This window comes from Hydra viridissima, unplaced genomic scaffold (genome assembly GCF_058129835.1).
Source record: "Hydra viridissima isolate aposymbiotic clone 2 unplaced genomic scaffold, HvirCarnegie_v1 scaffold_2, whole genome shotgun sequence".
NCBI classification, from domain to species: Eukaryota; Metazoa; Cnidaria; class Hydrozoa; order Anthoathecata; family Hydridae; genus Hydra; species Hydra viridissima.
This window is the reverse complement of record NW_028324301.1, coordinates 23,151,475-23,174,196: the sequence shown is the minus strand read 5'-3', so window position 1 is coordinate 23,174,196 and position 22,722 is coordinate 23,151,475. Positions and strand designations below refer to the sequence as shown.

Genomic DNA, 22,722 nt, shown 5'->3' with positions numbered 1-22,722 from the left:
CTACTGTTTTATATTTTTTTTTTGTTCATTAATAGAAAAGAGCTAAAGTCTATTAATAGCTTTCAATTTCTTGTTAAAAAGTTACCTTTACCCTGGTACCACCTTAATATACCTATACACTATTTCGTCGCCTTAGAGGGCAGAGGTTCTATCTCCATGTTGTGCTCAAATTCAACTATGACTTTAAGGGACATCTTCAATGTTAATAATTTCAAAAAAGTTGAGTTATTCCTATCATGTTTGATAGTTCTAATTGATCAAAAAACATTAACACTAACAAAAAATGAAATTGCTGATTTATGCTTAATGCTCAAACTTTGTTTTTGTTCTCCTGCAAAACTACCCAAAATGGAGATAGAACCTCTGCCCTCTAAGGCGACGATTTCATAAAAGCAACTATTTAAAAATTGTTATTAAGAAACTGTTTTAAATATTTCTATAATTAGTAGGTAAGCACTTTATGTATTTTTCGTCGTTTATAATAATTTTAAGGTATTTTCATACATTTGTAAAGCATTGTGTTAAAGTGTAAATTAACAATCTGCCAATTTTGAAGTTTTTGATTTTTATTTATTTATTTTTGATATTGTATTTCAAAAAATTCTTATAAAAAGTATTTCTCAAGAAGCGTCATATACTACTTTACATTTGTGCAAAATTTCAAATCTCTATTTTTAGTAACAAAAAAGTTATCGATTTTTGGTCCGAAACACACCATTATTTTCCACTGTGCACCGGTGCGGTAACGCCAATGTTTAGTAAATACCAAATCATTTTTTTGAGGTTTTTACATTCGAACATTTTGGAATGATAATAAGGTAATGGTTAACTCTAACGTCGTAAAATATCGAAGTTATAAAAGTAACGAAAATAATAATAATACAACTCAAATATCATTCTAACAATGCTATTAATATCCGAAATTCAAAAAAAAAAGAAAAAAATATCACTATAAATGATATTCAATATAGTAAATGTTTCAAAAAGAAAAAAAAGCCTGTTTGATTAATTTGAGAAGTTAATTAAATATTTCTTGTAATAAATAATCATTTCTTATCATTTGTAATAAATAATTATTTCTTGTAATAAAGTTTTAATGAATCAAAAATGAATGAATCTGAGGCGAATCTTCTGTGTCTGGTAATTGTGGCCTGTTGTTGAAATTGACAGTGTTTTTAGCATAATTAGGATATGAGGTTTAGGAACCCAACAACAATCATCTCTAGTGGGTTAATTGAAAAAAGTGTAGGGTAAATGAGGATGCATAAATTTTACAAGACCATTGTTTTCATCAACTTCTAAAACCAAGCTGACTCACTTAAGCATATCGTATTTGCAGATATAATATTTTCCTGCCATATTTCTTGGAGATATTATACTGAGCCTATAAGGTTAATTGTTGAATTGAATTCCTCCTGCTTAGAGACTCTTTTGACATTAATGTTTGTTGCATCTTGTGGAATAAATTGATGGAAACTTCTTGTACAACATAAAGTCTTTGCATTATTAAATCAGGGAGTTAAAGATTTCCGGACTGAACTGATTTTCTGGACTGACTGATTTACCGGACTGACTGATTTTCCGGACTGAATATCTTAAGCCTTTAAAAACATGAAGTTGAACATATTTTGTCTTAAAAAAATTGAACGTTTCTTCAGCATTCTAAATTGGAAGTTGAAGACTAACATTGGAAACAAGTCTTTTAACCGTCCATTGCCATCAAATGGGAACTTTCTATGATGATGTCAAAATCTTTAGCATGATTACATAAATTTAAGAAATGCTTCCAATTTTTGTGCTGGCCAACACAACCATCAGAAAAATAGCGGCTTTTTTGAATTGGGGAATATTTATTTTACAAATATGACAGTTCTTTTGATAGAACAATTAACAAATCCAACAACATGTACTAAGTTGTCAGATACAAAACATAAAGGCGTTGGTTGACTTTCAGTAGCACGTTATCTACAGGATATAGAGTGCATTGTTGTTGGTTCCAGTGGTAACTCTGGATTTCATCTTGTATGACAAATTTAAAGTTTTTTGCAAAATCAACCAATACAATTAATTCATTTGGGAGTATGGATGACTTAAGTTTTTGCTACCATAACACCCTACTCTTAAGTTTTTGCAACATAAGAGTAGGGTGTTATGGTATCAAGCTTCTCAAAAAGACTTTCCATGAATTCACCTACTGTAGATACTTAAAACTTAAAAGCTCTGCTCTATTCTAGTCAATTGCTTACACTTAATGTTTTATCTTCATTAACTTCGTCATTTTCTTGAAATGTTCTTTCATTTTTAATAACTTTGCAATTCCATAATTGATAACACTCCGAATTCCAAGGCAACTATTGCATCAACGGACCATGCATTCCTTTGACTCTCTACTACAAACAATATTCTCAATAAACTCATGGTAATTTTTTTCCAGTTTAACTGCATTAAGCTTAAGCTTTAGGTTCTGGTGTATCGTACACGCACATGCAGGACGAGTTCCTTTATGACCAGCATAAATACACCATTTTAACATCGTCTGAGCAAATTTGGAAAGTCGTATTTTAAACTGAGGGCTTTGTAGCTTAAACTCAGCATAAAAACTCCTTAAAACTGCAAAGAAGTAATCGTTTTGTTACATGTTTTATTTTGGATACACTTACAAAATTCTTTTTACTTGGCAACTGCCGACTGAACTGATCACTACGTTAAAAGCTTTCTATTTTACCTGGCATCTTGGTTAATTCTAATAGTATTAGTTTTTTCTGAAAGTGCTAATATCCCCTTTTCAGCTTTAAGTTTTCTCGCTTTAGTTATGGTTGACTTTGATGTATTAAATACTTCAGCTGCTTTATTTAAAGGCCATGAATCAGGGACCAAAGTCAAAACCTGAATCTTAACAACTTCGGACTGTTGACTTTATATGAACTGTTTTAAGTCAATAGTTACTTTATCTTCATGTTGTAAGTATTTTATATTCTGTTAGGAAGCTTATGTTTTGACCTGTGGAAGCTAAGAGAGTTTTAAAAAACTCCTTTAATGTTTTCTCTTAGTTTCTTTTAGGAGTTCTAAAACTGAAAGGTCATGAAGTTTCTATTCATTAACAAAATTGAACTCGGTGATTTGAATTGCTCTTTCCGTAATATACTAAAGTGGTATTATGAAATTTTGGGGGCGTTGATTGCTTGAAAATACCTCGAATACAAAAATGAAAGTTTCATTTACAAATGCTGTTTCATAAAGTGGTTAAGAATGTTGAACGTATTCTGGGACTCAAACTTGATAAAGCTGGTTAGAGATATTTTTCTGTGAAAGACAAGTAATACTATATATGTGAAAGATAACAGCGTAACTGCCATGAACGAATTTAATACCATGTGGAATTTATTTAAAACTGTAACACAAACTCCACATCAGGCTTACATATTGAGCCTGATGTTGAATTAATCTTGAAATCTTGAAACTAATGACCAAAGATAGAAATATTTGACAAATATAACTGGCGGTATTAGTGAGAGATTTAGCATGCAATTAAGTCTTTTATTTCTTATCAATCTACAGATAAAGCAGAACTTTGCAGATTCTAAAAATCTCTCAAATTTTCTGTTGAAGAGTTTTAATTATGCAAAATCGCTGTAAGTTAAAGTCATAAAGATTGGTCATGAGAAGTGATTAAAATGTAAAAAACAAAAAACTACATAATTTAATAGTAAGTTTCTAATATAATACTAGATATTGATCTGCTCGTTTTTGGATATAGTCAACCTATGCTTTTTGTAATTGTTCGAGTGCAGCGTTGTGCCGCTTCAACTTTCTGAGAGAGTCTCCATCACCAATCTTGCTGTTACCTGGGAACTTGTAAAAACTAGTGCTTTAATTAATTATGATATAAATTAATTAATTATATATAATTAATTTAATTATGGCCCCAGCAAACATACTCTTGGCAGTTGTTACTTTTTCAATGGCATACTTAAAATGTGCGACAAGATCAATTATTTGGGCATTCGAGAAGAAGGTATCCAGCCCATATCCATCATGCGCTGAATTACGATTTCCCCAGCATCTCGACGAACTTTTGTTTTTTTAAGGGTAAATTTAATTACGAGAGCGCCAGAACAAACAACTGCAGTATGATAGAATACATCGAAAATAGCGTTTTATAGTCAGAGGTAGATATCTCTTGTTTTGCTTTTTAAACAGGTATGCGATATCAGACCGTTTTATCAATCATCTACGAAGCGGCTTAAAATACATACATACATACATACATACATACATACATACATACATACATACATACATACATACATACATACATACATACATACATACATACATACATACATACATACATACATACATACATACATACGTACATACATACATATACCAACAGTAGTTTGCCATCATATGTGTATCCTATTGTCCACTGTAACTAATTGTTTCACTAATCCCAGTTTAACGTTGAGTGGTGGCTCAGCGATAATATTTTTTTGACTTGTTGCCATGGTTTCTCTCGGCGACCACTGTCTTCTTATCCTGTGTTGATGCTTATCTCGACTGTCCCAAAGACATATGAAAATTAGAAATTTGGTATGTCCGCAGAGCTGACCAAGAAGAAAATTAAATATCTTATAAAATAAAATATCCACATAGATGACACATTAATGATTACGGTACATTATTTTATCTAGTGTATTGGTTATTGAGCCATAATCTTCCGGCTGAATAATCAGTTGCTATTGACTTGTATATGTTGCAATTGTGTAGAAGCATACGCTTGAGGCTGCGTTTTGAACTGTCTATAAACAAACGCTAATCACAAGGCGTGTATTCGAGTACACCTAGTTTTAGCAACAATACTATACCATTGTTACAAAAGACGAATTTGTTCTCTTCTGTGAAATAAAAAAGAAAATGCTTTTCTCCTTTGCGTTACTTTTCAACTTTTTTGTCAAGTAACAGATAGTTTTTTTCGGCCAATCTGGATGCCAATAATTCCGACGATTTCTTTATCAGACTGAAGCATGGCCTTCTTTATAGAAGGCCTCGACACCGTGCGCGATTTTTTTTGACTGAAGGCCGATTTAAAAAAAAATATCGCGGTTTAGTAAAATAGAAAAATGTTGTATAGCTTTGCTAAGACTAAATATATAATTAGTGAACATTCTACTTGCATTTTTTTGATGCATTATTATAAAATTATTTTTTTGACGTTAAATTAACAACTTTTTTATAAGCTTAAATTATTTATTAAAATGAATAAAAACATTTTAAATCAAAATTTTATATATATAATATATAAGAAATAATAAGTAATGAGAAAAATACACCAATAAAAAACCAAATTATTTTTTTACTAAACATGAAAAAAATTTTTTACATAAGCTTGATTTCTTTTAGTTTGGTTTCTTATTACTTTTGGGAGTGTGAAGTAATGCAAAGTTCTTTAAAAAAATGTTTGCTAATGTTTGGCATTGTTTCTTTGCAATAGAAAAACGGTACAACTCTGCAATAAATGCAAACTGTCGTATAAGAAATGTTCTGCAAACTCTTTTATCTAATAAAGTAAAAAATATGTAGCAAAATAAGGACCACTGAGATAGAGTATCAGATGGAATAGTTAATCCTCCTCTATTTAAAGTATTCAAATAAGATCCATATTTTTCATAATATGTAGTTGTATCTTCATCATTTTCTTCAGTAGAACACTTTTGAACATAACCAGCAATATAGACAATAGCATATAAAATGTCTATATTTATAGTATCTTCTAGATCTGCTAAATTGTAAATTATATCAATTTCCCTATCATTTAAATCTTCAAGACATAAAAGACAGTCATGGCCATCATTTCCTTCTACATCAATATTTAGTTGTAGCACCAGCTTAGCATGTTGAATACGTACTTTTTGGATAACTGATTTAGCTGTTATAAAGTAAGTACCACCAGAGCCTTGCCTTAGTTTTCCAAAACATTTTTCAATTGGATCACTAGAAAACCAACCTAAAATAACATATTCATTTCCACTTGATAAAAGATGACAAGACAAATCAACTAGGCCACGACAAGTATGTGAAAGAGCATTGCTTGTATCTCTCGTAAGCTGGCGAACACGTTTACCAGATGTTGGTTTCATATTTTCAGCCATTGTTGCAATAGCGAGCAACTTTTTTAAATTAATGTCATCTGAAGATCTGATTACATTACGCGACTCATCCCTAAATCTAGCATTGGCACCTGGACATTTAACATTCACTATTTTCCAAAATTCTATAATTAACTCCAAAAAAATAACAGTACCCTTGACACTTTCTTGTTCTATTTTAGGATGAGTTTTTAGAGCTGCAACTGTCTCTTCACTAAATATTTGTAAACAAGTGCTTACTTTTTGTCGTTCTATTGGTTTAGGATTTATTGATGTTTCAGTCAATTTGGATAACTTTATTAACTGGTTTTTTTCAAGTGTATATAAGTTAATTAAATCTCTCCAATTTGCAATGTGAGTTATTTCATTATGAATAAACTGCAACTGACCTAGTTTTTCTGTTAGCCAATTGTTTCTTATGCACTTCAAAAGATGAACATAGTCATATAAAATATAAGAACCATTTTGACATAACCAAGGTTTTCCCTCTACTGTTTTGAATTTAGAAAAGAAGCTTTGGTTAACTTTATTTCCATCTGTAATAATTGCAATTACTTTACCATTACATGTAGAGGTTTCTATGGTGTCTACAATTAATTTGCATTGTTCTAGTTGGAAATCTGAAGTCAGATTACTAACTGGTAAAACTCTTGCTAAAAATTCAGGTCCACCATAAAGACTTTTGACCATAAATGAAAGTACAGTAGTAGCTAATTTCTCTGGATCATTAACAGCATTTCCAAAAATATTTCCACTTTGATATAATAATGCTGTTTTTACATAAACTTCATCTATCAATAAAACACAATTTCTTTTTTTTTCATCTAAGTTCGATAACACAGAACTTAAAAAAGTTAAATCATCCTGAGAGTTTATTTTTGAAGTTATGCGCGTCAAAGTTCGAATACTTGGCAACTGATAATCATAACATAATCGATGGTAGGTGGAACGACTTGTTGCAAAATATTCAAAAGCTCTCGTTATTATATCAGCAGAATAGACAGCACAACCCACAGAATGATCTCCCATTACATTTAGATGCTCAAGAATTATTTGAATTTTATGATCCTTATCCTTAATTTTCAGATATCTAAGGGCTTCGTTTAAAGATGACTTTGTACAAAGAGAAGTAATTTTGTTATTTGACAGAGGTTTAATAGTACATTTTGAACCAAAATGAAACGCTTCGAACAACAAACTTTGATTAATTATCAGCAAAAATAGTGGAACTCCACAATTGAATACTTTAGATTGGATGAAAATTGAATTGTTTTGCTTGTATGTAATCAAATCATTATCATTAGATAAGTATTTTTCGATTTCTCCAAAGTTTAAATTATCAATTATTTTATATTCTTCTAATTCATCTTTTTTGATACCTCTTTTTGAAGAAGAAGATAAAGTCTTTCTCATTTTTGGTGGTGGAGAGGAGAGACAACTTTTAGAGATATTTGGAAACACTGATGGAGCATGAATCGGTCTCAATTTACCACGACATAATGTAAACTCCGCTTCATCTGGCCAATGCAATTTACAAACAGCAGTGAATTTTGTAACGGTCCAATTTAAACGAGGGATACTTATAAACCATTTATTTTTTTCAGATTCTTCACGAGGGAATTTATATACAGATACATTACAACCTGAAGACTTATAATTTGAGGAACATTTTGGAACACAGCATTTTAAAGGCATTCTAAATTATTTAATTTAAATTCACTTGAAGAATAACTTTAAACATTTCTGAAAAATAGCAATCAATATTTTACACCTTTATCCAAACAAAATTTGCGTTTATAAGAAGTTTTTAAAAACCGGCCTTCAGTCAAAAAAAATCGCGCACGGTGTCGAGGCCTTCTATAAAGAAGGCCATGGACTGAAGTCTCTGATGTTGTCATTCGATTCTTTTCAGCTGAACCTTGATTTTGATGGTGAAGGTCCTTCGAAATCTGATGATACCATGTCAAAAGCTTTTAACTTCTAATTTTCAATATATTACAACATCTATATCACAAATTCGACAATTAATGCATCCAATGCAGAAAAAATATGCTGGTTAACTATGATCTGTAACTGTAATGCACTTATTGAACCGTTGAGTCAGAAAAACTTAAATATCTCAAAAACTAGAGCTGATAGAAAAAAATCAATGGTATTATTGGAATCTGCGTTAAAAATATAACTAGAATCAGTTATAAAATTTCAGGCACCAAAGAAAAAGTTTTTTTTTGTTCCCCAGTCTAAGTAGCGGACTGATAATTTTTAATAAACCATCCCCCTGGCGACTTTATGGAATTTCTAGATTTCCAAGGCAAACACCTCCACGTGCCTTTAACAACCTGAATCTATTTACTATCTGTCTTTAACTGTAAAGATTAGAAGAGTTACGAATTTATTATACAAAGTTAAAATTTTTATTTAAAGTAATATGCATATATTATCAAGTCTTGTTGCACTTGGGTCTTTTTCCTTGCCTTCTTTAAGAACATATTTTGAAGCCTTAACACCTGAAATTGTGTATGTTGAAGTTAAAACAAACATATGTATTGCCTTTTAAAGTTATGTCCCAAACAATAGCTCTGACCTATCCAATGAGAACAATTGAAGACTCTCATGCTTCATCAAAAACTTGACAAGGTATAAGGCCTTCTCCTTGAGACTGAGATTCTTGGTCTTGTCCTTGATCTCAACTCCTTGTTTTGACTTTATGATCCAATCCTTGTTAACATTGCAAAAACACCTGCAGAAAGAGTATCACGTATTAAACTGATATAAAGGGCATATGTGTAACCAACTTAGAAAGTGCTAAAAATTAAAAATCACACTAGAAAACAGCATAGATAATTTATTTATATTATGAAAGCAGTTAATACTTTCAGCAGTTAACACTTGAAACTTCCACTAATATTTGATTTGTACTTTCAGAATTTTTACAGTACACATTGTTTCTTATTACATTACATAAGAATTTTCTCTTAGACTTTTTCTTTCAGCTTTAAGTTTTTATATCTAGACAGTGTAGGATTCTTCTTAATAAGTATATGCTTTAATTTCCAGTCCATTCTTTAGTAGCTAAAAAATGAGTCTAACAACAAACTTTGCTAAATTTCAGTAAAATAGTAATAGAAAATGGTTCACATTACTGTTAGCTTATAGTTTTAATGGGACTTTCAAAAACAAACTAGAACTACCTAGAAAAATAGTTTCACATTTTAAATACTACCAGAGGTATCATAGTTTAAATGATATTTAACTAGGAATTACCTATAAACTATAGATCTAACACAGTTATAAACTAGGTATATATAATCAGCAAAAAAATTGGTTAAATGTTCTACATTTGATCTCTACTTCAAGTACTTAAAACATTGAGCACTCCTAATTAAAACAATGGATATTGCTAGGATTATATAAGCTATTTTTTGTAAAATTTGTTTTTTTTATTTTAGATCATTTAAGCAATATGTCATTGATTTTAGGTGATTCTATTCATAGCAGAGCTGCTTATTTCATATCACTTATTGTGTGCCATGACAAGAACCTCCCTGTAGAATTTAATGACACAAAAAATCAGAATCCCAGATTTAACCTTGCTGAAAACTTTTATTCTGTTGGATTGTCTAATGTTTCTCGAGAAATTATAAAGTATGCAGTATGTAATGAAAATGATGCACTGCAAAAAAAAGAGAAAGAATTACTGTTGGTATAAGTATTACTTTGGTTATGTATGTATCAATGAGTCTACATAATTATTTTTTTTTTTTATATAGAGCACATTTTTTTAACTTAACTTAGAGTTACTTTATGTGTTAAAAGTTTTTGTCCCTTTATTCCAACCCACCTAAGTAGACAACAACCCAAACAGGTTTAATTTTAAAATACTTTTTGCTCATTATTGTATATAGCTTTAAAGATTTCGCATCATTTTAATTTCTAGGGTTACAAACAAAACTGTTTAAAAGCATGTTCTGCAGTAAGAAGTAGTATTATTGTTTACTTTTTTTTTTATATTTGCATATTTTGTTTTCACCTTCATAGCTTAGAATATCAATGAGAAAATGTTTTACTTCAAATGTGTGATTTTCTTTTCATTAATTGTAATTTAGGTGATTTCAATACTTAAGCAGATTTTTTTAATATGTGCCTGAATTATTTTCAATTTTTCTGATTTTTTCTTTTTAAACTAATAAATTATGTAAGTCATAGTTGTCGATTAAATAAGTTAAAAATTCTTCCCTACACTTTAGTTATCACTCAGAAATCCTTGTTTCTAAATAACTTAGTTTAATTGGTTGTTTCTGTAATTTATTATGACTTGTTTACTTGCATAATTGAGAAAGATTTAACTAATTTGCTACTTACTTCATAGGTAAGCAATTGGACAATGTTTTGTGAGGAGGGATTTCCAAATGCAGTGCAAAGTTTTATTAAAAGTGTACAAGCCAAGAGTTATCCTATTGAAATTCCTATTCAGTTTATACAACTTGAGAAAGAATTAAACATCCCTAAAAAAACTCCAAATTTTATGAAATACTTTAGTAGTAAGAAAAAGGATGTTTTTGTTAATAGAGATGGAGCAAATCTTACATGTGAAGTATATGAGTCAATTGAAGATTCCCTCATCAGTTTTTACAAGCTCCATAACCATTTTGAGTGTGTCTGTGAGAAAGAGCTATCACCTTTAAAAAAGCAAATTTCTTCTGATTTATTAGAAAAATCAGATTTTTGCTGGCCTTTTCTTGTTGGCTTCAATTTGACTGTTGTAGATTTGTTATTATTGAGTATGCTGTTAGAATGTTTGGCTTGGGTAAGTTTTTTTTATTTTATTATTATTATTATTATTATTTTAAACTTAGTTTAAGATTTAACCTACTGCAATGAATCAGAAGATATTAAACTTAAACTAGAAGTTATTGTTAAAAATTTATTTAAATAATGATAATTTTTTATGTTTTTTATTAAAATTTAGGCTATAATATACATTAGATAAAATAATTTTACAAAAAAGTATTTACTTTACATTAGTAAAGTAAATACTTTTTGTTGTTTAACTAAATATTTTTATGTATTATCAATATAGTTACTTAAGCTAAATTAGAAGACAAAATTTGTTAGTAGTTCTGTGTTTTAAAACTTGCAAAGGATCTAGTTTAAACACCTATTCTGTTCTAAATGATCAAGATTTTTTTCAAGTTTGATTTTGAAAGATTAGACTTGTAATGTTTGTCTTCCTCATTCTACCAACAAACTGCAGTCTCTGGATGTGGTTTTTCATGTTCCTCTGAAAATTCTGCATCCAAAGTTTATTAAGAGGTGGCTGTCCAATAACTAATTAAATTGTGAAAATGCACCATTTTCCCTCATTGTTTACTTAACCTATTTTCATGCTGCAACACTTGAAACTTCCACTAATATTTTTTAAAAAAATTGGCTTTTTTAGTTTCATCATCTCTTTTATCTCAATTATCTCTTTATTTTTAAAGTCTTTCAATAATATTGTTTTGTGGGATATGAGGAGTTTAAGCAGGTTAGTAATTAAGGAAAAGGTGATATAATGAATCAAAATAATCTGTATAAATGAGAATTTATGCAGGTTTAATATATGAGAAACAAAATTTTCAGTTATCTAATTTTCCATTTTCAGAGAAGATACTTTGTTACTGGAGTTAAAATCTCTTCATGACATCAATAAAGTCCTGCATGGAGAAACAACTAAAATAACTATATTCAAAGTCCACCATTGAATGCAAAGACCACCCAAGATCATCTCCAAATCTGAGATAAAAACAAGGAAAGGTTTTTTGATTTTCATTGATACTGAGGACTTGCTGAGGGACTTATTATAATTCACACGTTCACAAATGCTTCAAATGTTGTCAAAAAATGTGTTCATGTTTAAGCATCAAGAATTTATTGTTCTATGCATTTACAATATCAAAATCAATTTTCACAAAAATACAACCTTGGCTCAGTAGACAGATATGTGGGTATTAGTTCTTGGTAAGATTTAGTAACACGTACAAGTGAAATTCTTGGGTTCTTATAATAAAGATAATTCTTTTTTCAGCTGGATGTCTTTTGATCAAATTTAAATGTAAATTCAAGAGTACATGCTCCTAAATGGAAGATATTATATTACTATTATACTTTTATGCTGAAATTTGATATTCAGCTATATTTTAGGATGATGAATCCATGAGAAGTACCAAAACTAGTTGTTGATTACTAAGTCAGCAAGGAAGCTGGACTCTGTAGATTTTGAGTTTCTTGTTTTTTGTTTTGGATGAGAAGTTTTTTTTTTAATAATAATCAACAAACAAACAACACAAAAACAATTTGAGAAACTTATATTATTACAGAAAGAAATCCTCAAGCAGTTTGACAAAATATATCTTTATTTAACAAAATATATCTTTACTTTTTTATAAACAAGTAAAGATATATTTGTTTTTTCAAGTACTCATTGTTATTTACCACCTTATATCACTGTATATTTATTACCACCTTATATCACTGTACTTTTTTTTTTCTTTGTTTCCTTGGGTGTGGTATGTCAGGCCAAATGATAATTTAATGTTAGAGAATTTTGTTAACAAAGATAAACTTTGCTAAATAAGCATGTTCATACCATGGTATAAATGTGTAAATTTTTTATTATCAGATGTTTTTCTTGAATTTTTAAGGAATTTCTCTACCTTTGAAGTTTATGAATGATAGACAGATAGTATTTGGTTCTTACAGTTTCTTATAGATAGGTTAATGAAGTTTTCAAACAAAATGATAGTAACAAATTTGCGAAGAGTAAAATTGTTTTTAAAAAATGTTTTCATAATCTGATGTTTTTATAAATAATTTGGAACAAAAACTTAAAAAGTATTTATCATTTGAACTGATAGAAGTCAGTGATGGTTAAATATTAGAATCAAAAATAATTAAAAATATTATTAGTTTTAAGATATTTTTGATTATATTTAGATTCCATGTTTGACAGTAGCAAAAGAATTCTTCTCTAAATTGCCAAGCATACACAAGTGGCTTCTTAGATGCACTTCTTACATATACTACAAACATGTCATTGATTATGTTCATGAAATGTGGCAAAAAAAAAGCTTTAAAGGTTGCAACACTAACCAAGGACAATATTTCATTTATCCTATTGCTCCTGATGTTAAACATGGTAAAAAAATCTTTTTGATTACTTTTTCTTTTCTCATAACTTATTTGTTTAATTTTAAATTATTATAAAAGTTTTTGTAGTTTTAACTTTTTTTAAAGGTTATTACTTATTACTTCATATTTTTCAGTTACATTTGAGGTAAAGTCAATCAACCCAAAACAAATGCATTTTAAAATCATAAAAAACTTGCCACTTATATTTGACTCTTTAAAATCAAACTGCATTAACCCAGAGTTTGAAACATTTACAAGTCAACCTATTGATTGGAATAATATGCCAGCAGAGTTGAACCCTTTAAAAGGTTGTTTTTTTGTTTAATTTACTTTTTTTTGTTTGTTTTTAATTAAAAGAATTATTTTTAAAAACTGATAATTCATCCTCTTTGATTTTAATTGTATATTAAAAATTTTGTTACATCATTTCCATCTCCTTCCTCATTCCCACATCATGGCCTACTATATTAAACAGCTATGTTTCATTTTGGAGGCCGATTCTAAGAGGCCTATTTATAAAAAAGATGGCTGCACAATTACAGAGAAAAAACATATATCTCATCTGAACAAAATATAATATTACGAGTACAAATAAAAAAATATAATATTACGAGTACAAACAAAAAAATATAATATTACGAGTACAAATAACAAAATATAATATTACGAGTACAAATAAAAAAATATATTACGAGTACAAATAAAAAAATATAATATTACGAGTACAAACAAAAAAATATAATATTACGAGTACAAATAAAAAAGGTATTCACAGAAAACTGGCATTTTGTGTTTTCATACAAGTGATTTATGTATACGTCACCACAAAATTAACGCACCACTAATACATTTCGATTTATTTTAATTGTCATCAATATTATCATATATTTTGACAAACATTAAGAATAAAACACATGAGCACAATTATTTTGATGGTAATAATAAAATTGACTTTGAAGATGGTGAAAAAAAAAACTAAAATCAAAAATATGGTTTGTTTAACAAAATAAAGTTAAATGATTATTTTTGTTATGCACACTTATACAGCTTAAAATGAAACATTTTTGACTTATCAATAACTAGTGTTACTACCTCTTAATGTTATCACAGCCTGACAGCGCCGTGGCATACTTTCAATTAGAGATGTAATCGTTTCTTCCCACACGCAGATAAGACTTTGTCGCAGCTCGTCTAGGCTGTTAGGTGGTGGATGCTGGCTTCTAACGCGGTGTCGCATTATGTCCTAAAGATGCTCTATTGGGTTCATATCTGAACTGCAAGCTGGCCACTCCACAACTTGAATATTAACATTATTTAAGTATTTAGTAACAATATGTGCCGTATGTGGTCTAGAATTATCCTGCATAAGAAGGAATCCATCTCCAATGTACGGTGCAAAAGATACCACAAAAGGTTCTAAAATATCTGCTATGTATCGTTGAAAAGTCAGACGTCCACCATCAACAATAAAAAGCTCTGTGCGAGCTGTTAAAGATACTCCGCCCCATACCATTAATTAGCCGCCCTCATATAAAGTGGTTTCTCAAATGTTACAAGGAAAATATCTTTCATTTGTTCTTCTGTACACTCGGCGGCGGCGATCAGAACTTACAAGGCAAAATCTTGACTCATCTATAAATAAGACCTGTTCCCAATCATGTATTTCCCAATTCATATGCCTCTTTGCAAAAGCCAGTCTGTTTCTTCGGTTGTCTACAGACATTCTGGGACCAATAGCTGTTGCCCGAGGTTGTAAATTTAAAGCACGAAGTCTTCGTATGGTATCTTGACTAACAGCAGTTCCATGAACCTCAGTAAGTGGTATTTGGAGACTTCGTGCAGTAGTGAACCGTTTTCTCAGTGTTCGAAGCATTAAAAATCGGTCCTCCACGGCATTGGTAGCTCGTGGTCTGCCTTGGCCAACTCATCTTACGTGATAATTGGTCTCTACAAACCTTTATAGAACCTCACCGACTGTTGTATGAGACATTCCAAATCTTCTACCAAGATAGCGATTTGTTAATCCTTCATCGGACAAAGTAACAGTTGCAACACATTCATCACGACTTAAATTTCGTCTAGAACGCGCATTGCTCAAATGACAGTTATCTTTTCTACTGTTAAAAGAATTTAAAAGCATTACATACTTTTCTTTTAGAAGTCAGGTTTAATTACAGCAAAATATGGTACTTATGAAAAGCTGTTATAATTTCGAAATTAACTAGGGGAAACGGAATAAAACCTACAAAAGGCATACCAATAAACACTACTATCATCTTTGTAAATGATAAATCCGGGAATTACATAATATTTTTTAAAATAAGTCAGAATTTATGAGTGGTGCGTTAATTTTGCTGTTAAGTGTATTTAAAAACATACACCTTGTACAGAAAATTTAAACACAATTTTTTAAACGTGTATAATTCTTTTAAGAAACGATAACCCGATACGAGATGTGGTCCGCATTTTTGCGTTTAGTATATTACTAATGGTTTAATTTTACAATTTAGAGAAGTAAAAAGTTGTAAGGATATCATAAAGGAGGTGGAGGGTGATGAGAAAATTAACGGGGTTATTAAACCCTTTCAATTTTTCGAAATAAAGCTTAAACGCACTTTGATAGGAAAACTCGTAACTCTCGTTAATTGATAGATTCTTTTCTTGCAGTCTTTTGCATTTTCATCACTCAACAGCCTGCTAGTGGTAGGATATTGTATTTGCATTCTTATTCTGATTTTATTTCGCATAAAGACTGCGTCTACAAATTGATTCGAACCTTATGAAATTTTCAATTTATAAAACTTTGTCAAAAGATCATATTTTCATAGGTAAAAGAGCTGTCTCATCGAAAACCAAATGGTAAGTCATTGGCATGCATTAAGTAAAAATTAGCAATAGACAAATCGGCAGACGCTTAAATGTTTCTGAATTTAGCGTTCGCACAACAATAAAAAATTATTTATCGACTGGTTGTGTCAATGATAAACTTCGTATTGGGCGTCCAAAAAAACTGTCAGCTCGCGATGAAAACATGCTTTTACATGCTAAAAAGATGCAGCTTTGAGTATAGAAATCAATAGTTCGCTTGTAGATAAAACAGTCGTACGACATTAAGTTATTACGCAAAAAAGAATTAAATTCATTTCATGCTGTAAGAGAGTCTATGTTGACATTAACTGATCACTAAAAACAAAAAAAATGGTGCAAAGAATGTTTAAATGATTTGTTCGTCGCAAAAATAAGGAAAAATATTTGTAGCAACACATAGCCGTATTCAAAAAGGTGGTAATCAGGCTTAGGCGTTGGCTGTCATAAAATATACGAAGGAAGATTGAACCAGTATGGGTAATGTGAAATTTTGGAAAATTCGCTCATCCTTAGCCGCAATTTATTCCAGGCTGATCAAAACTGGTTATTTCAATGAGACAATTCTCTATGTCATACAGCGCATTCAATCACCAATTATTTCGTTGAAAGTAATATTCGACTCATGACTTGGCCAGCATGATCACCTGACTTAAACCTGATCGAAATTTGATGGATTATCAGCTGACAAAAAAGCAATTAACTAGTCACGAATTGCTTAAAGAAGGTTTGACAAAGTTATAGTTTCTGGAATACCAATCAAGATGATTGAAAATCCTATTGAATCAATGGCAAGGCGATTACAAGCATGTATCAAAAACAACGAGGGTCATTTCCCATATTAATGTATTTCTATATAAAAAATTAGTAAGTGCGTTAAAACTTTATTGCACTTTCTTCTCGTTAATTTTTTTTATTAGTTGTGTTTAATATTTCATTTCACAAAAGATTTTGTTTTCTTTTTTCAAAGTTGTGTTTTTTTCTCTTAATAAATGGTTAAGAAAAAAAAGAAAAAGAAAAATACATGGACCCTGCATTGGAATTTCTCTTTGTACCAAGTCCAAATTTACCATAACTTAAAAAATAATAAGTGCATTTGACTTTCTGTACAAGATGTATATATCTATGTATATTATAAATATTTGTATCTATTATATGTTTATATTTGTACATCATACATTTAATTTGGCAACAACATTGAGAATTTAGAAAGAAATCAAAGGTTTAGATTTATGTTCTTTGTATGTTTTTATCTATTTTTATGTTATCTACTTATAATGTTGGTTTTTTTTAATTTGATTTTTCTACTTTATTTTGTCCGCCTTTAAAACTTTAAGTAATATTTTTTATGTTTTCAATTTCAAAATTATCAATAGTTTTCTAACTTTTAAATGTTTTTCAAATAAACAACCAAAAAGTAAATTGTTAATTTTTATGCTCTGTCATTCATAACACTCAATCCAGGAACAATCTGCCGATTTGCCTCAAAGACACTATCCTGGCTCTGCAAATTAGGATCATTTTTCAGCCAGTCTGATGCGAGGATTTCAAAAAACGTCATGTTCAGTAACAAAGTTTACTGGGTTTTAGTGATGCAATATTGTTTTCCTTGGTCTATGGTTGTTTAGGATGATTTTCAACATTTGTTTTGATGGATGATTTCAACATTGATCTTTAGGACGATTTTCAACGTTTGTTTTGATCGCCTGAACCATTTCAGCCTTGGTAGCTGCACATATTCTGTCATCAAAAAAATTGAAAGCAATTAGTTCTTCGCTCAAATACCATGTATGACGACACAATGTCTTATTGCCATATTCGCATTTGCATATTCGAATTGATTTATAAAATTCTAGCATTTCAAAGCACTTGAGATCATTAAGTGGAGCTTGAATGGTTTGCGATGCTATAAACTATTGATTGGATATACACAAAACAGGTGAAAATGTTAAATGAACGAACTATATTTGTCTTTCGATCAGTCATTCGAAATTGGGGCCAGAAGAGAAAAAGCTTAAACGAATAGATCGCCTTAGCTATCCATCTAGCCCGATATATTGCACCGGGTGCCACCAGATGGGTGCCTCTAGGTGGCATATGTCCCAAATAGATTAGTTGTAATTCAGCTCTCTATAGTCATCACGAGACTGACTGCAAACATGACACAGCAAATTCAGCAGCCTCTTTTATCATTACTATGTTGTTGTTGAAAATTTTCGTTGTTTTTTCGTTTGATATACCATCTGGAATTATGTCATGAACCATCAATCGCCATGCTCCTTGGAATCTTTTAAACAACAAAGTATCAGATCCAGCAGATGGTCCAGCCAAGGAGTTGAATACGTCTCCGAGAACGACCTCATATATGTGATGGCGACATGCTAGATATAATAAAATCTTTTAGTCAATTAGAACAGCTGCACTGGCTCAAATTCCAGAGTTACTGGCAGTGGTGTCAAATGACAGCGCTTTCACATTTTCAACTAAGTGCTAGTTGTTGATTGCTACGACCACCGCATTTGCTATTGCTTCTCCTGTGCCATTAGGGAGCTGAGGCACATGCAAAAGATGTTTAACACCTCGACTGGAAACAAGGATGGTAAACGGCCCACTTTTTCATGGTTTCCAGAAATATCTAGAAGTAATTTTCCATCCCAATGAACATATTTTCGGTTTGATTTAACTTTATTTAGTACAACACGTGACATATGCTGGTATAAAATATTTTAACTGATATCTGAAGACAGAGTGCTTTTTTTTGGCTTAGTGGCTGTGCTAGCACGAAGGTTCAAAATTTGTGTTGTCATGTGATACCCCTTAATTTTGGAATATTTTAAATATATTTTTCACAATAGTTTCTATGATCAAAAGGAACATTACTAAGGATGTTTTAAAATTACATTTTCACATATTGCAATGTCATTTGCTTTTTTGCGCAAATAGGCCTCTTAGAATCGGCCTCTTAGAATCGGCCTCTAAAATGTAACATATACGGCCGTGTAATATAGTAGGTCATGCCCACAGTACAAAGAAATTCTAAGTAAATTATGTTTCTGCCATCTTTTCACTTTACATTATTTTAACTTTTTAAACTTTTACTTATAAAAACATTGTATACTCAACAAATCTTTCGATTTACGTTTAATTTTGCATTTAGCACAATGTAATTTCAATTAAAAGAAGATTTCTTTAATTAATAGGGGATTTACGTTTAATTTTGCATTTAGCACAATGTAATTTCAATTAAAAGAAGATTTCTTTAATTAATAGGGGATTTAGATCCTGGAAGAGCACTGCGCAAAAGACAACAAATCGAGAATATGATTTCGTTGCTTGGAACTATTTTAAAAAGTGGTGATAGAGTGGTAGACTTTTGTTCTGGTGGTGGCCACCTGGGAATTGTTGTAGCATTCTTAAGAAGGGATTGCAATGTAAGATTAATTATTATTCCGTGAAAAAGTTTAATTACTATCCCGTTAAAAAATTTTATTCTGGGATTTTATAAAAATGTAAATTTATTTAAGAATATAAATTTAAATAGGGGAACCCGGGGTAAGACGGGATACTGGGGCAAGACGGGATTATGAATTTGCGCTACATCAGCTGCATGTTTTGGAAAAGGCAAGGTACCAGACTGTGAAATTTTGATCACGTGATGTTTTGACTACAACGAGAATGAAAGTTTTAAACGCATTGAAAAAATATTAGAAAAAGTTTAATTTTTAGATGTTTGATGTAAAATGCGATGAAACTGATAAAAATATATAAAATATAAAGAAGTAAGTTTTCGCTGAACCTGCAACTCGTTACTTTAATGCTGACTTATATGACTAAATTTGTGATAAATTAATCGAGCTTAAACGGCATTTGTTACTGAAAACATTGCTAACTTATCATCACACCAGTTGGGGCAAGATGGTATAAGTGTATCCCATCTTGCCCCATGCACTATATATTTACATAGTTTACCACTTTCTGAAATTCACTTTCTGTGCTTTTTTCTTTTGCATATGCTAAATAAATAAATACTTTTGCCTTCTGGGCAATAGGTTATAGCAATATGCCCATACGTAGCATACTTTTATATGCCAATAGAGATTAAATTTGGCACTCATTTCAATTTTTTTCACTTTTATTAATTTAATGTAATTTAGCATCATTTTTATTCATGGGATTTCTGTCACTCCATCGTGCCCTGGTGATTGGGGTAAGATGGGATGGGTATCCCATCAATATGGCAAAGGTCCTGAAAATCCCATCTTGCCCCAGGTATAGGGGTAAGATGGGATGGGTATCCCATCTTACCCCTATACCTGGGGCAAGATGGGATTTTCAGGACCTTTGCCATATTGAAGCTAGCCATCATGGTGGATGATATATTACTATTTTACTACGGAATCATACAGGATATACATATGGCTTCATGATCAGTAAAATAGGGGGAAATATATAGGTGTCTTCGTATCCCAATCTGACTGTTTTGCTTAAGTATCCTGTCTTACCCCGGGTTCCCCTATTTTTTGTTACATTTTCCTTTGTTTTTTTTTTAATTTGAAAATAGCAATTTGAAAATAGAAACACATAAATTTTCTTACGTTCGTTTGTTTATTGTAATTTATATATTGTTGATTATTTTTTTAAAAAAAAATAAAATTTATAACTATTTTAATATTGTAGTTTATAATATTTAGCCTCGATTGTAGGTTGTTATGATAGAGAATAAAGAGGAGTCAATAGAACGCGCAAAATCACGTATAGAAATGTTGAAACTTACAAATGTTTCTTTATTGTTATCTAATCTGGAATATTTTGACGAGCCTTTCGATGTTGGTATGACGCTTCACGCTTGTGGCTCTGCTACAGATCTTGTGCTTGATATGTGTTTTAAAAACAAGTTAGTTACAGATTTTTTTTTCTTCTGCTATCTAAATTATTATCTAATGATTTATTATTAATGCAACGTTATTGTTGACGATCTGCATGCTATCCAAAGCGTATTATCTTTTTATCGAGCCAGTTGTTGCTACGACTGTCGACAAATATATGACGTGAAAAGACAATGGATTTAATTACAATATTCTTAAAACTAGTCCGTCTAATATTGATTTTTAATTGTTCAAAGTCAAGATGGAAAATCATGCCATCTTGACTTTGAACAATAAAGTTGAACAGTGAGGTTATGTTGACTGAAAGAAAAGAAACTGCTGTAGGCGAAGAAGAAGAAAAAAAAATAATAAGGTTGGAAAATAAAGAGCACTATTCAAGTGGTAGAATACGGCACTACTACTGCCAACCTATTTATTTAGATTGACTATATGTGTTGGCGTATTAACATGCACAGATATAAGATAACGTAATGAATTTCTTACATTCCGTATATTTAGATTTGAAAAAAAAGTTGGGTGATGCGACTTTTTTATTTTATTTTTTATTTTTTCTAACTCAGTAGACTCAAAAACTTAGAATCGATAATGGTTAAAAGTTTTTTTTTTCGCTGGCCTGTGTAATTAACCGTGTTTGACTTTTGCTTTCAAAACCTTTGAAGCTAAAAATTCGTTCCTTTCGTATATATAAAGCCTGGGGTTAGTGTTATGAAACAAACACGTGCTTATTTACGCAAATTTTCTCGTACTTCGCAAAAGAAAAAAATCAAAATCACAGTCAGTTCTTAAAAATTAAAGGTGTAGGTAATTAAGAGTTAGTGATTTTTTTCTATAATCACGAAGATATATTTAAAGTATAAAAATTTTTACGTTTTCAAGAAGTTCGTGGTGCTACGAAAGCGTGAGTATACTAGTATTAACCCCTGAACACTGAAACTTTTCATAAACTTGTACAGCTATTTTAAAGTGGTTTATTTTAGGGCTTCTTTTGTTGTGTCTCCTTGTTGCTATGGAAGTATTCGACCCACGGGAAAGATAATTTACCCAAAAAGTGAAGCATTTTCTTGTCTTACAGAGGAACAATATTTTTTACTAGCACGCTCTGCTGATCAAACGTCATCGGACTGTGAAAACCAATATAATAAACAAGGCAAAAGGGGAATGTTACTGATTGATCACGATCGAGCTCTTAATGCGCAATCGAGAGGTTCATATAAAACACACATTTATTTGATGATGCCAGAAAGCTGTTCACCGAAAAATAACATACTGGTTGGTATTATCACTAGTGAAAGCTCTGATACTGTTAGTTCAATTATAGTCTAGAGTACTTAATGTATTTTTTAGTATCACTGAACCAATTGATAAGGATACTCGTTTATTTATGTTATCGACATTTTTTGTTTTACTTGTTTTAAAAACTTTTGTGCTAACATAAAACATCTAATTTCTGTAGATATTTCAAAAGAATTGTTGGATAACATAAGGACGTGTATGTTAAAATGATTTAGTATTGCACACATAAAAGGTTTAGGCTTCGAGAATTATTACTTTAAGTATACCAGCAGTTGAAGTCTTGGAAATGAAGTTTCATAGTTGTAGAGTAGTCCTGGGAATGAAGTTTCTTAGTAAAATACATTAAGGCGTCGCTAGCA

At 30.6% G+C, this 22,722-nt stretch overlaps 1 protein-coding gene and 1 pseudogene across 6 annotated transcripts; one reads left to right on the top strand and one right to left on the bottom strand.

Moving 5' to 3' along the window:
• Positions 1-5,379: 5,379 nt before the first annotated feature.
• Positions 5,380-7,933, bottom strand: LOC149892508 (uncharacterized; annotated as a pseudogene). The gene has a single exon (XR_016450300.1). The product of XR_016450300.1 is annotated as an uncharacterized LOC149892508 (transcript).
• Positions 7,934-8,403: 470 nt separating this feature from the next.
• On the top strand, positions 8,404-22,452 carry LOC145188325 (glutathione S-transferase C-terminal domain-containing protein-like). Of its 5 annotated transcripts, none has more exons than XM_090080555.1 (9): positions 8,404-8,572; positions 9,629-9,852; positions 10,087-10,122; positions 10,519-10,956; positions 13,125-13,326; positions 13,454-13,627; positions 19,455-19,615; positions 20,888-21,078; positions 22,048-22,452. In XM_090080555.1, exons 4-9 carry the CDS (start codon positions 10,534-10,536, stop codon positions 22,391-22,393), a joined length of 1,497 nt encoding a protein of 498 aa, XP_089936681.1. In that variant the 5' UTR covers positions 8,404-8,572; positions 9,629-9,852; positions 10,087-10,122; positions 10,519-10,533; the 3' UTR covers positions 22,394-22,452. The 5 variants fall into 5 exon arrangements, 4 of the variants coding, with proteins under 4 accessions (XP_089936681.1, XP_089936680.1, XP_089936679.1 ...); XM_090080554.1 differs by lacking the exon at positions 8,404-8,572 and adding an exon at positions 8,652-8,786; XR_016450301.1 differs by lacking the exon at positions 8,404-8,572 and having other exon boundaries at positions 8,793-9,852; positions 20,876-21,078.
• The last annotated feature ends 270 nt before the right edge of the window (positions 22,453-22,722 follow it).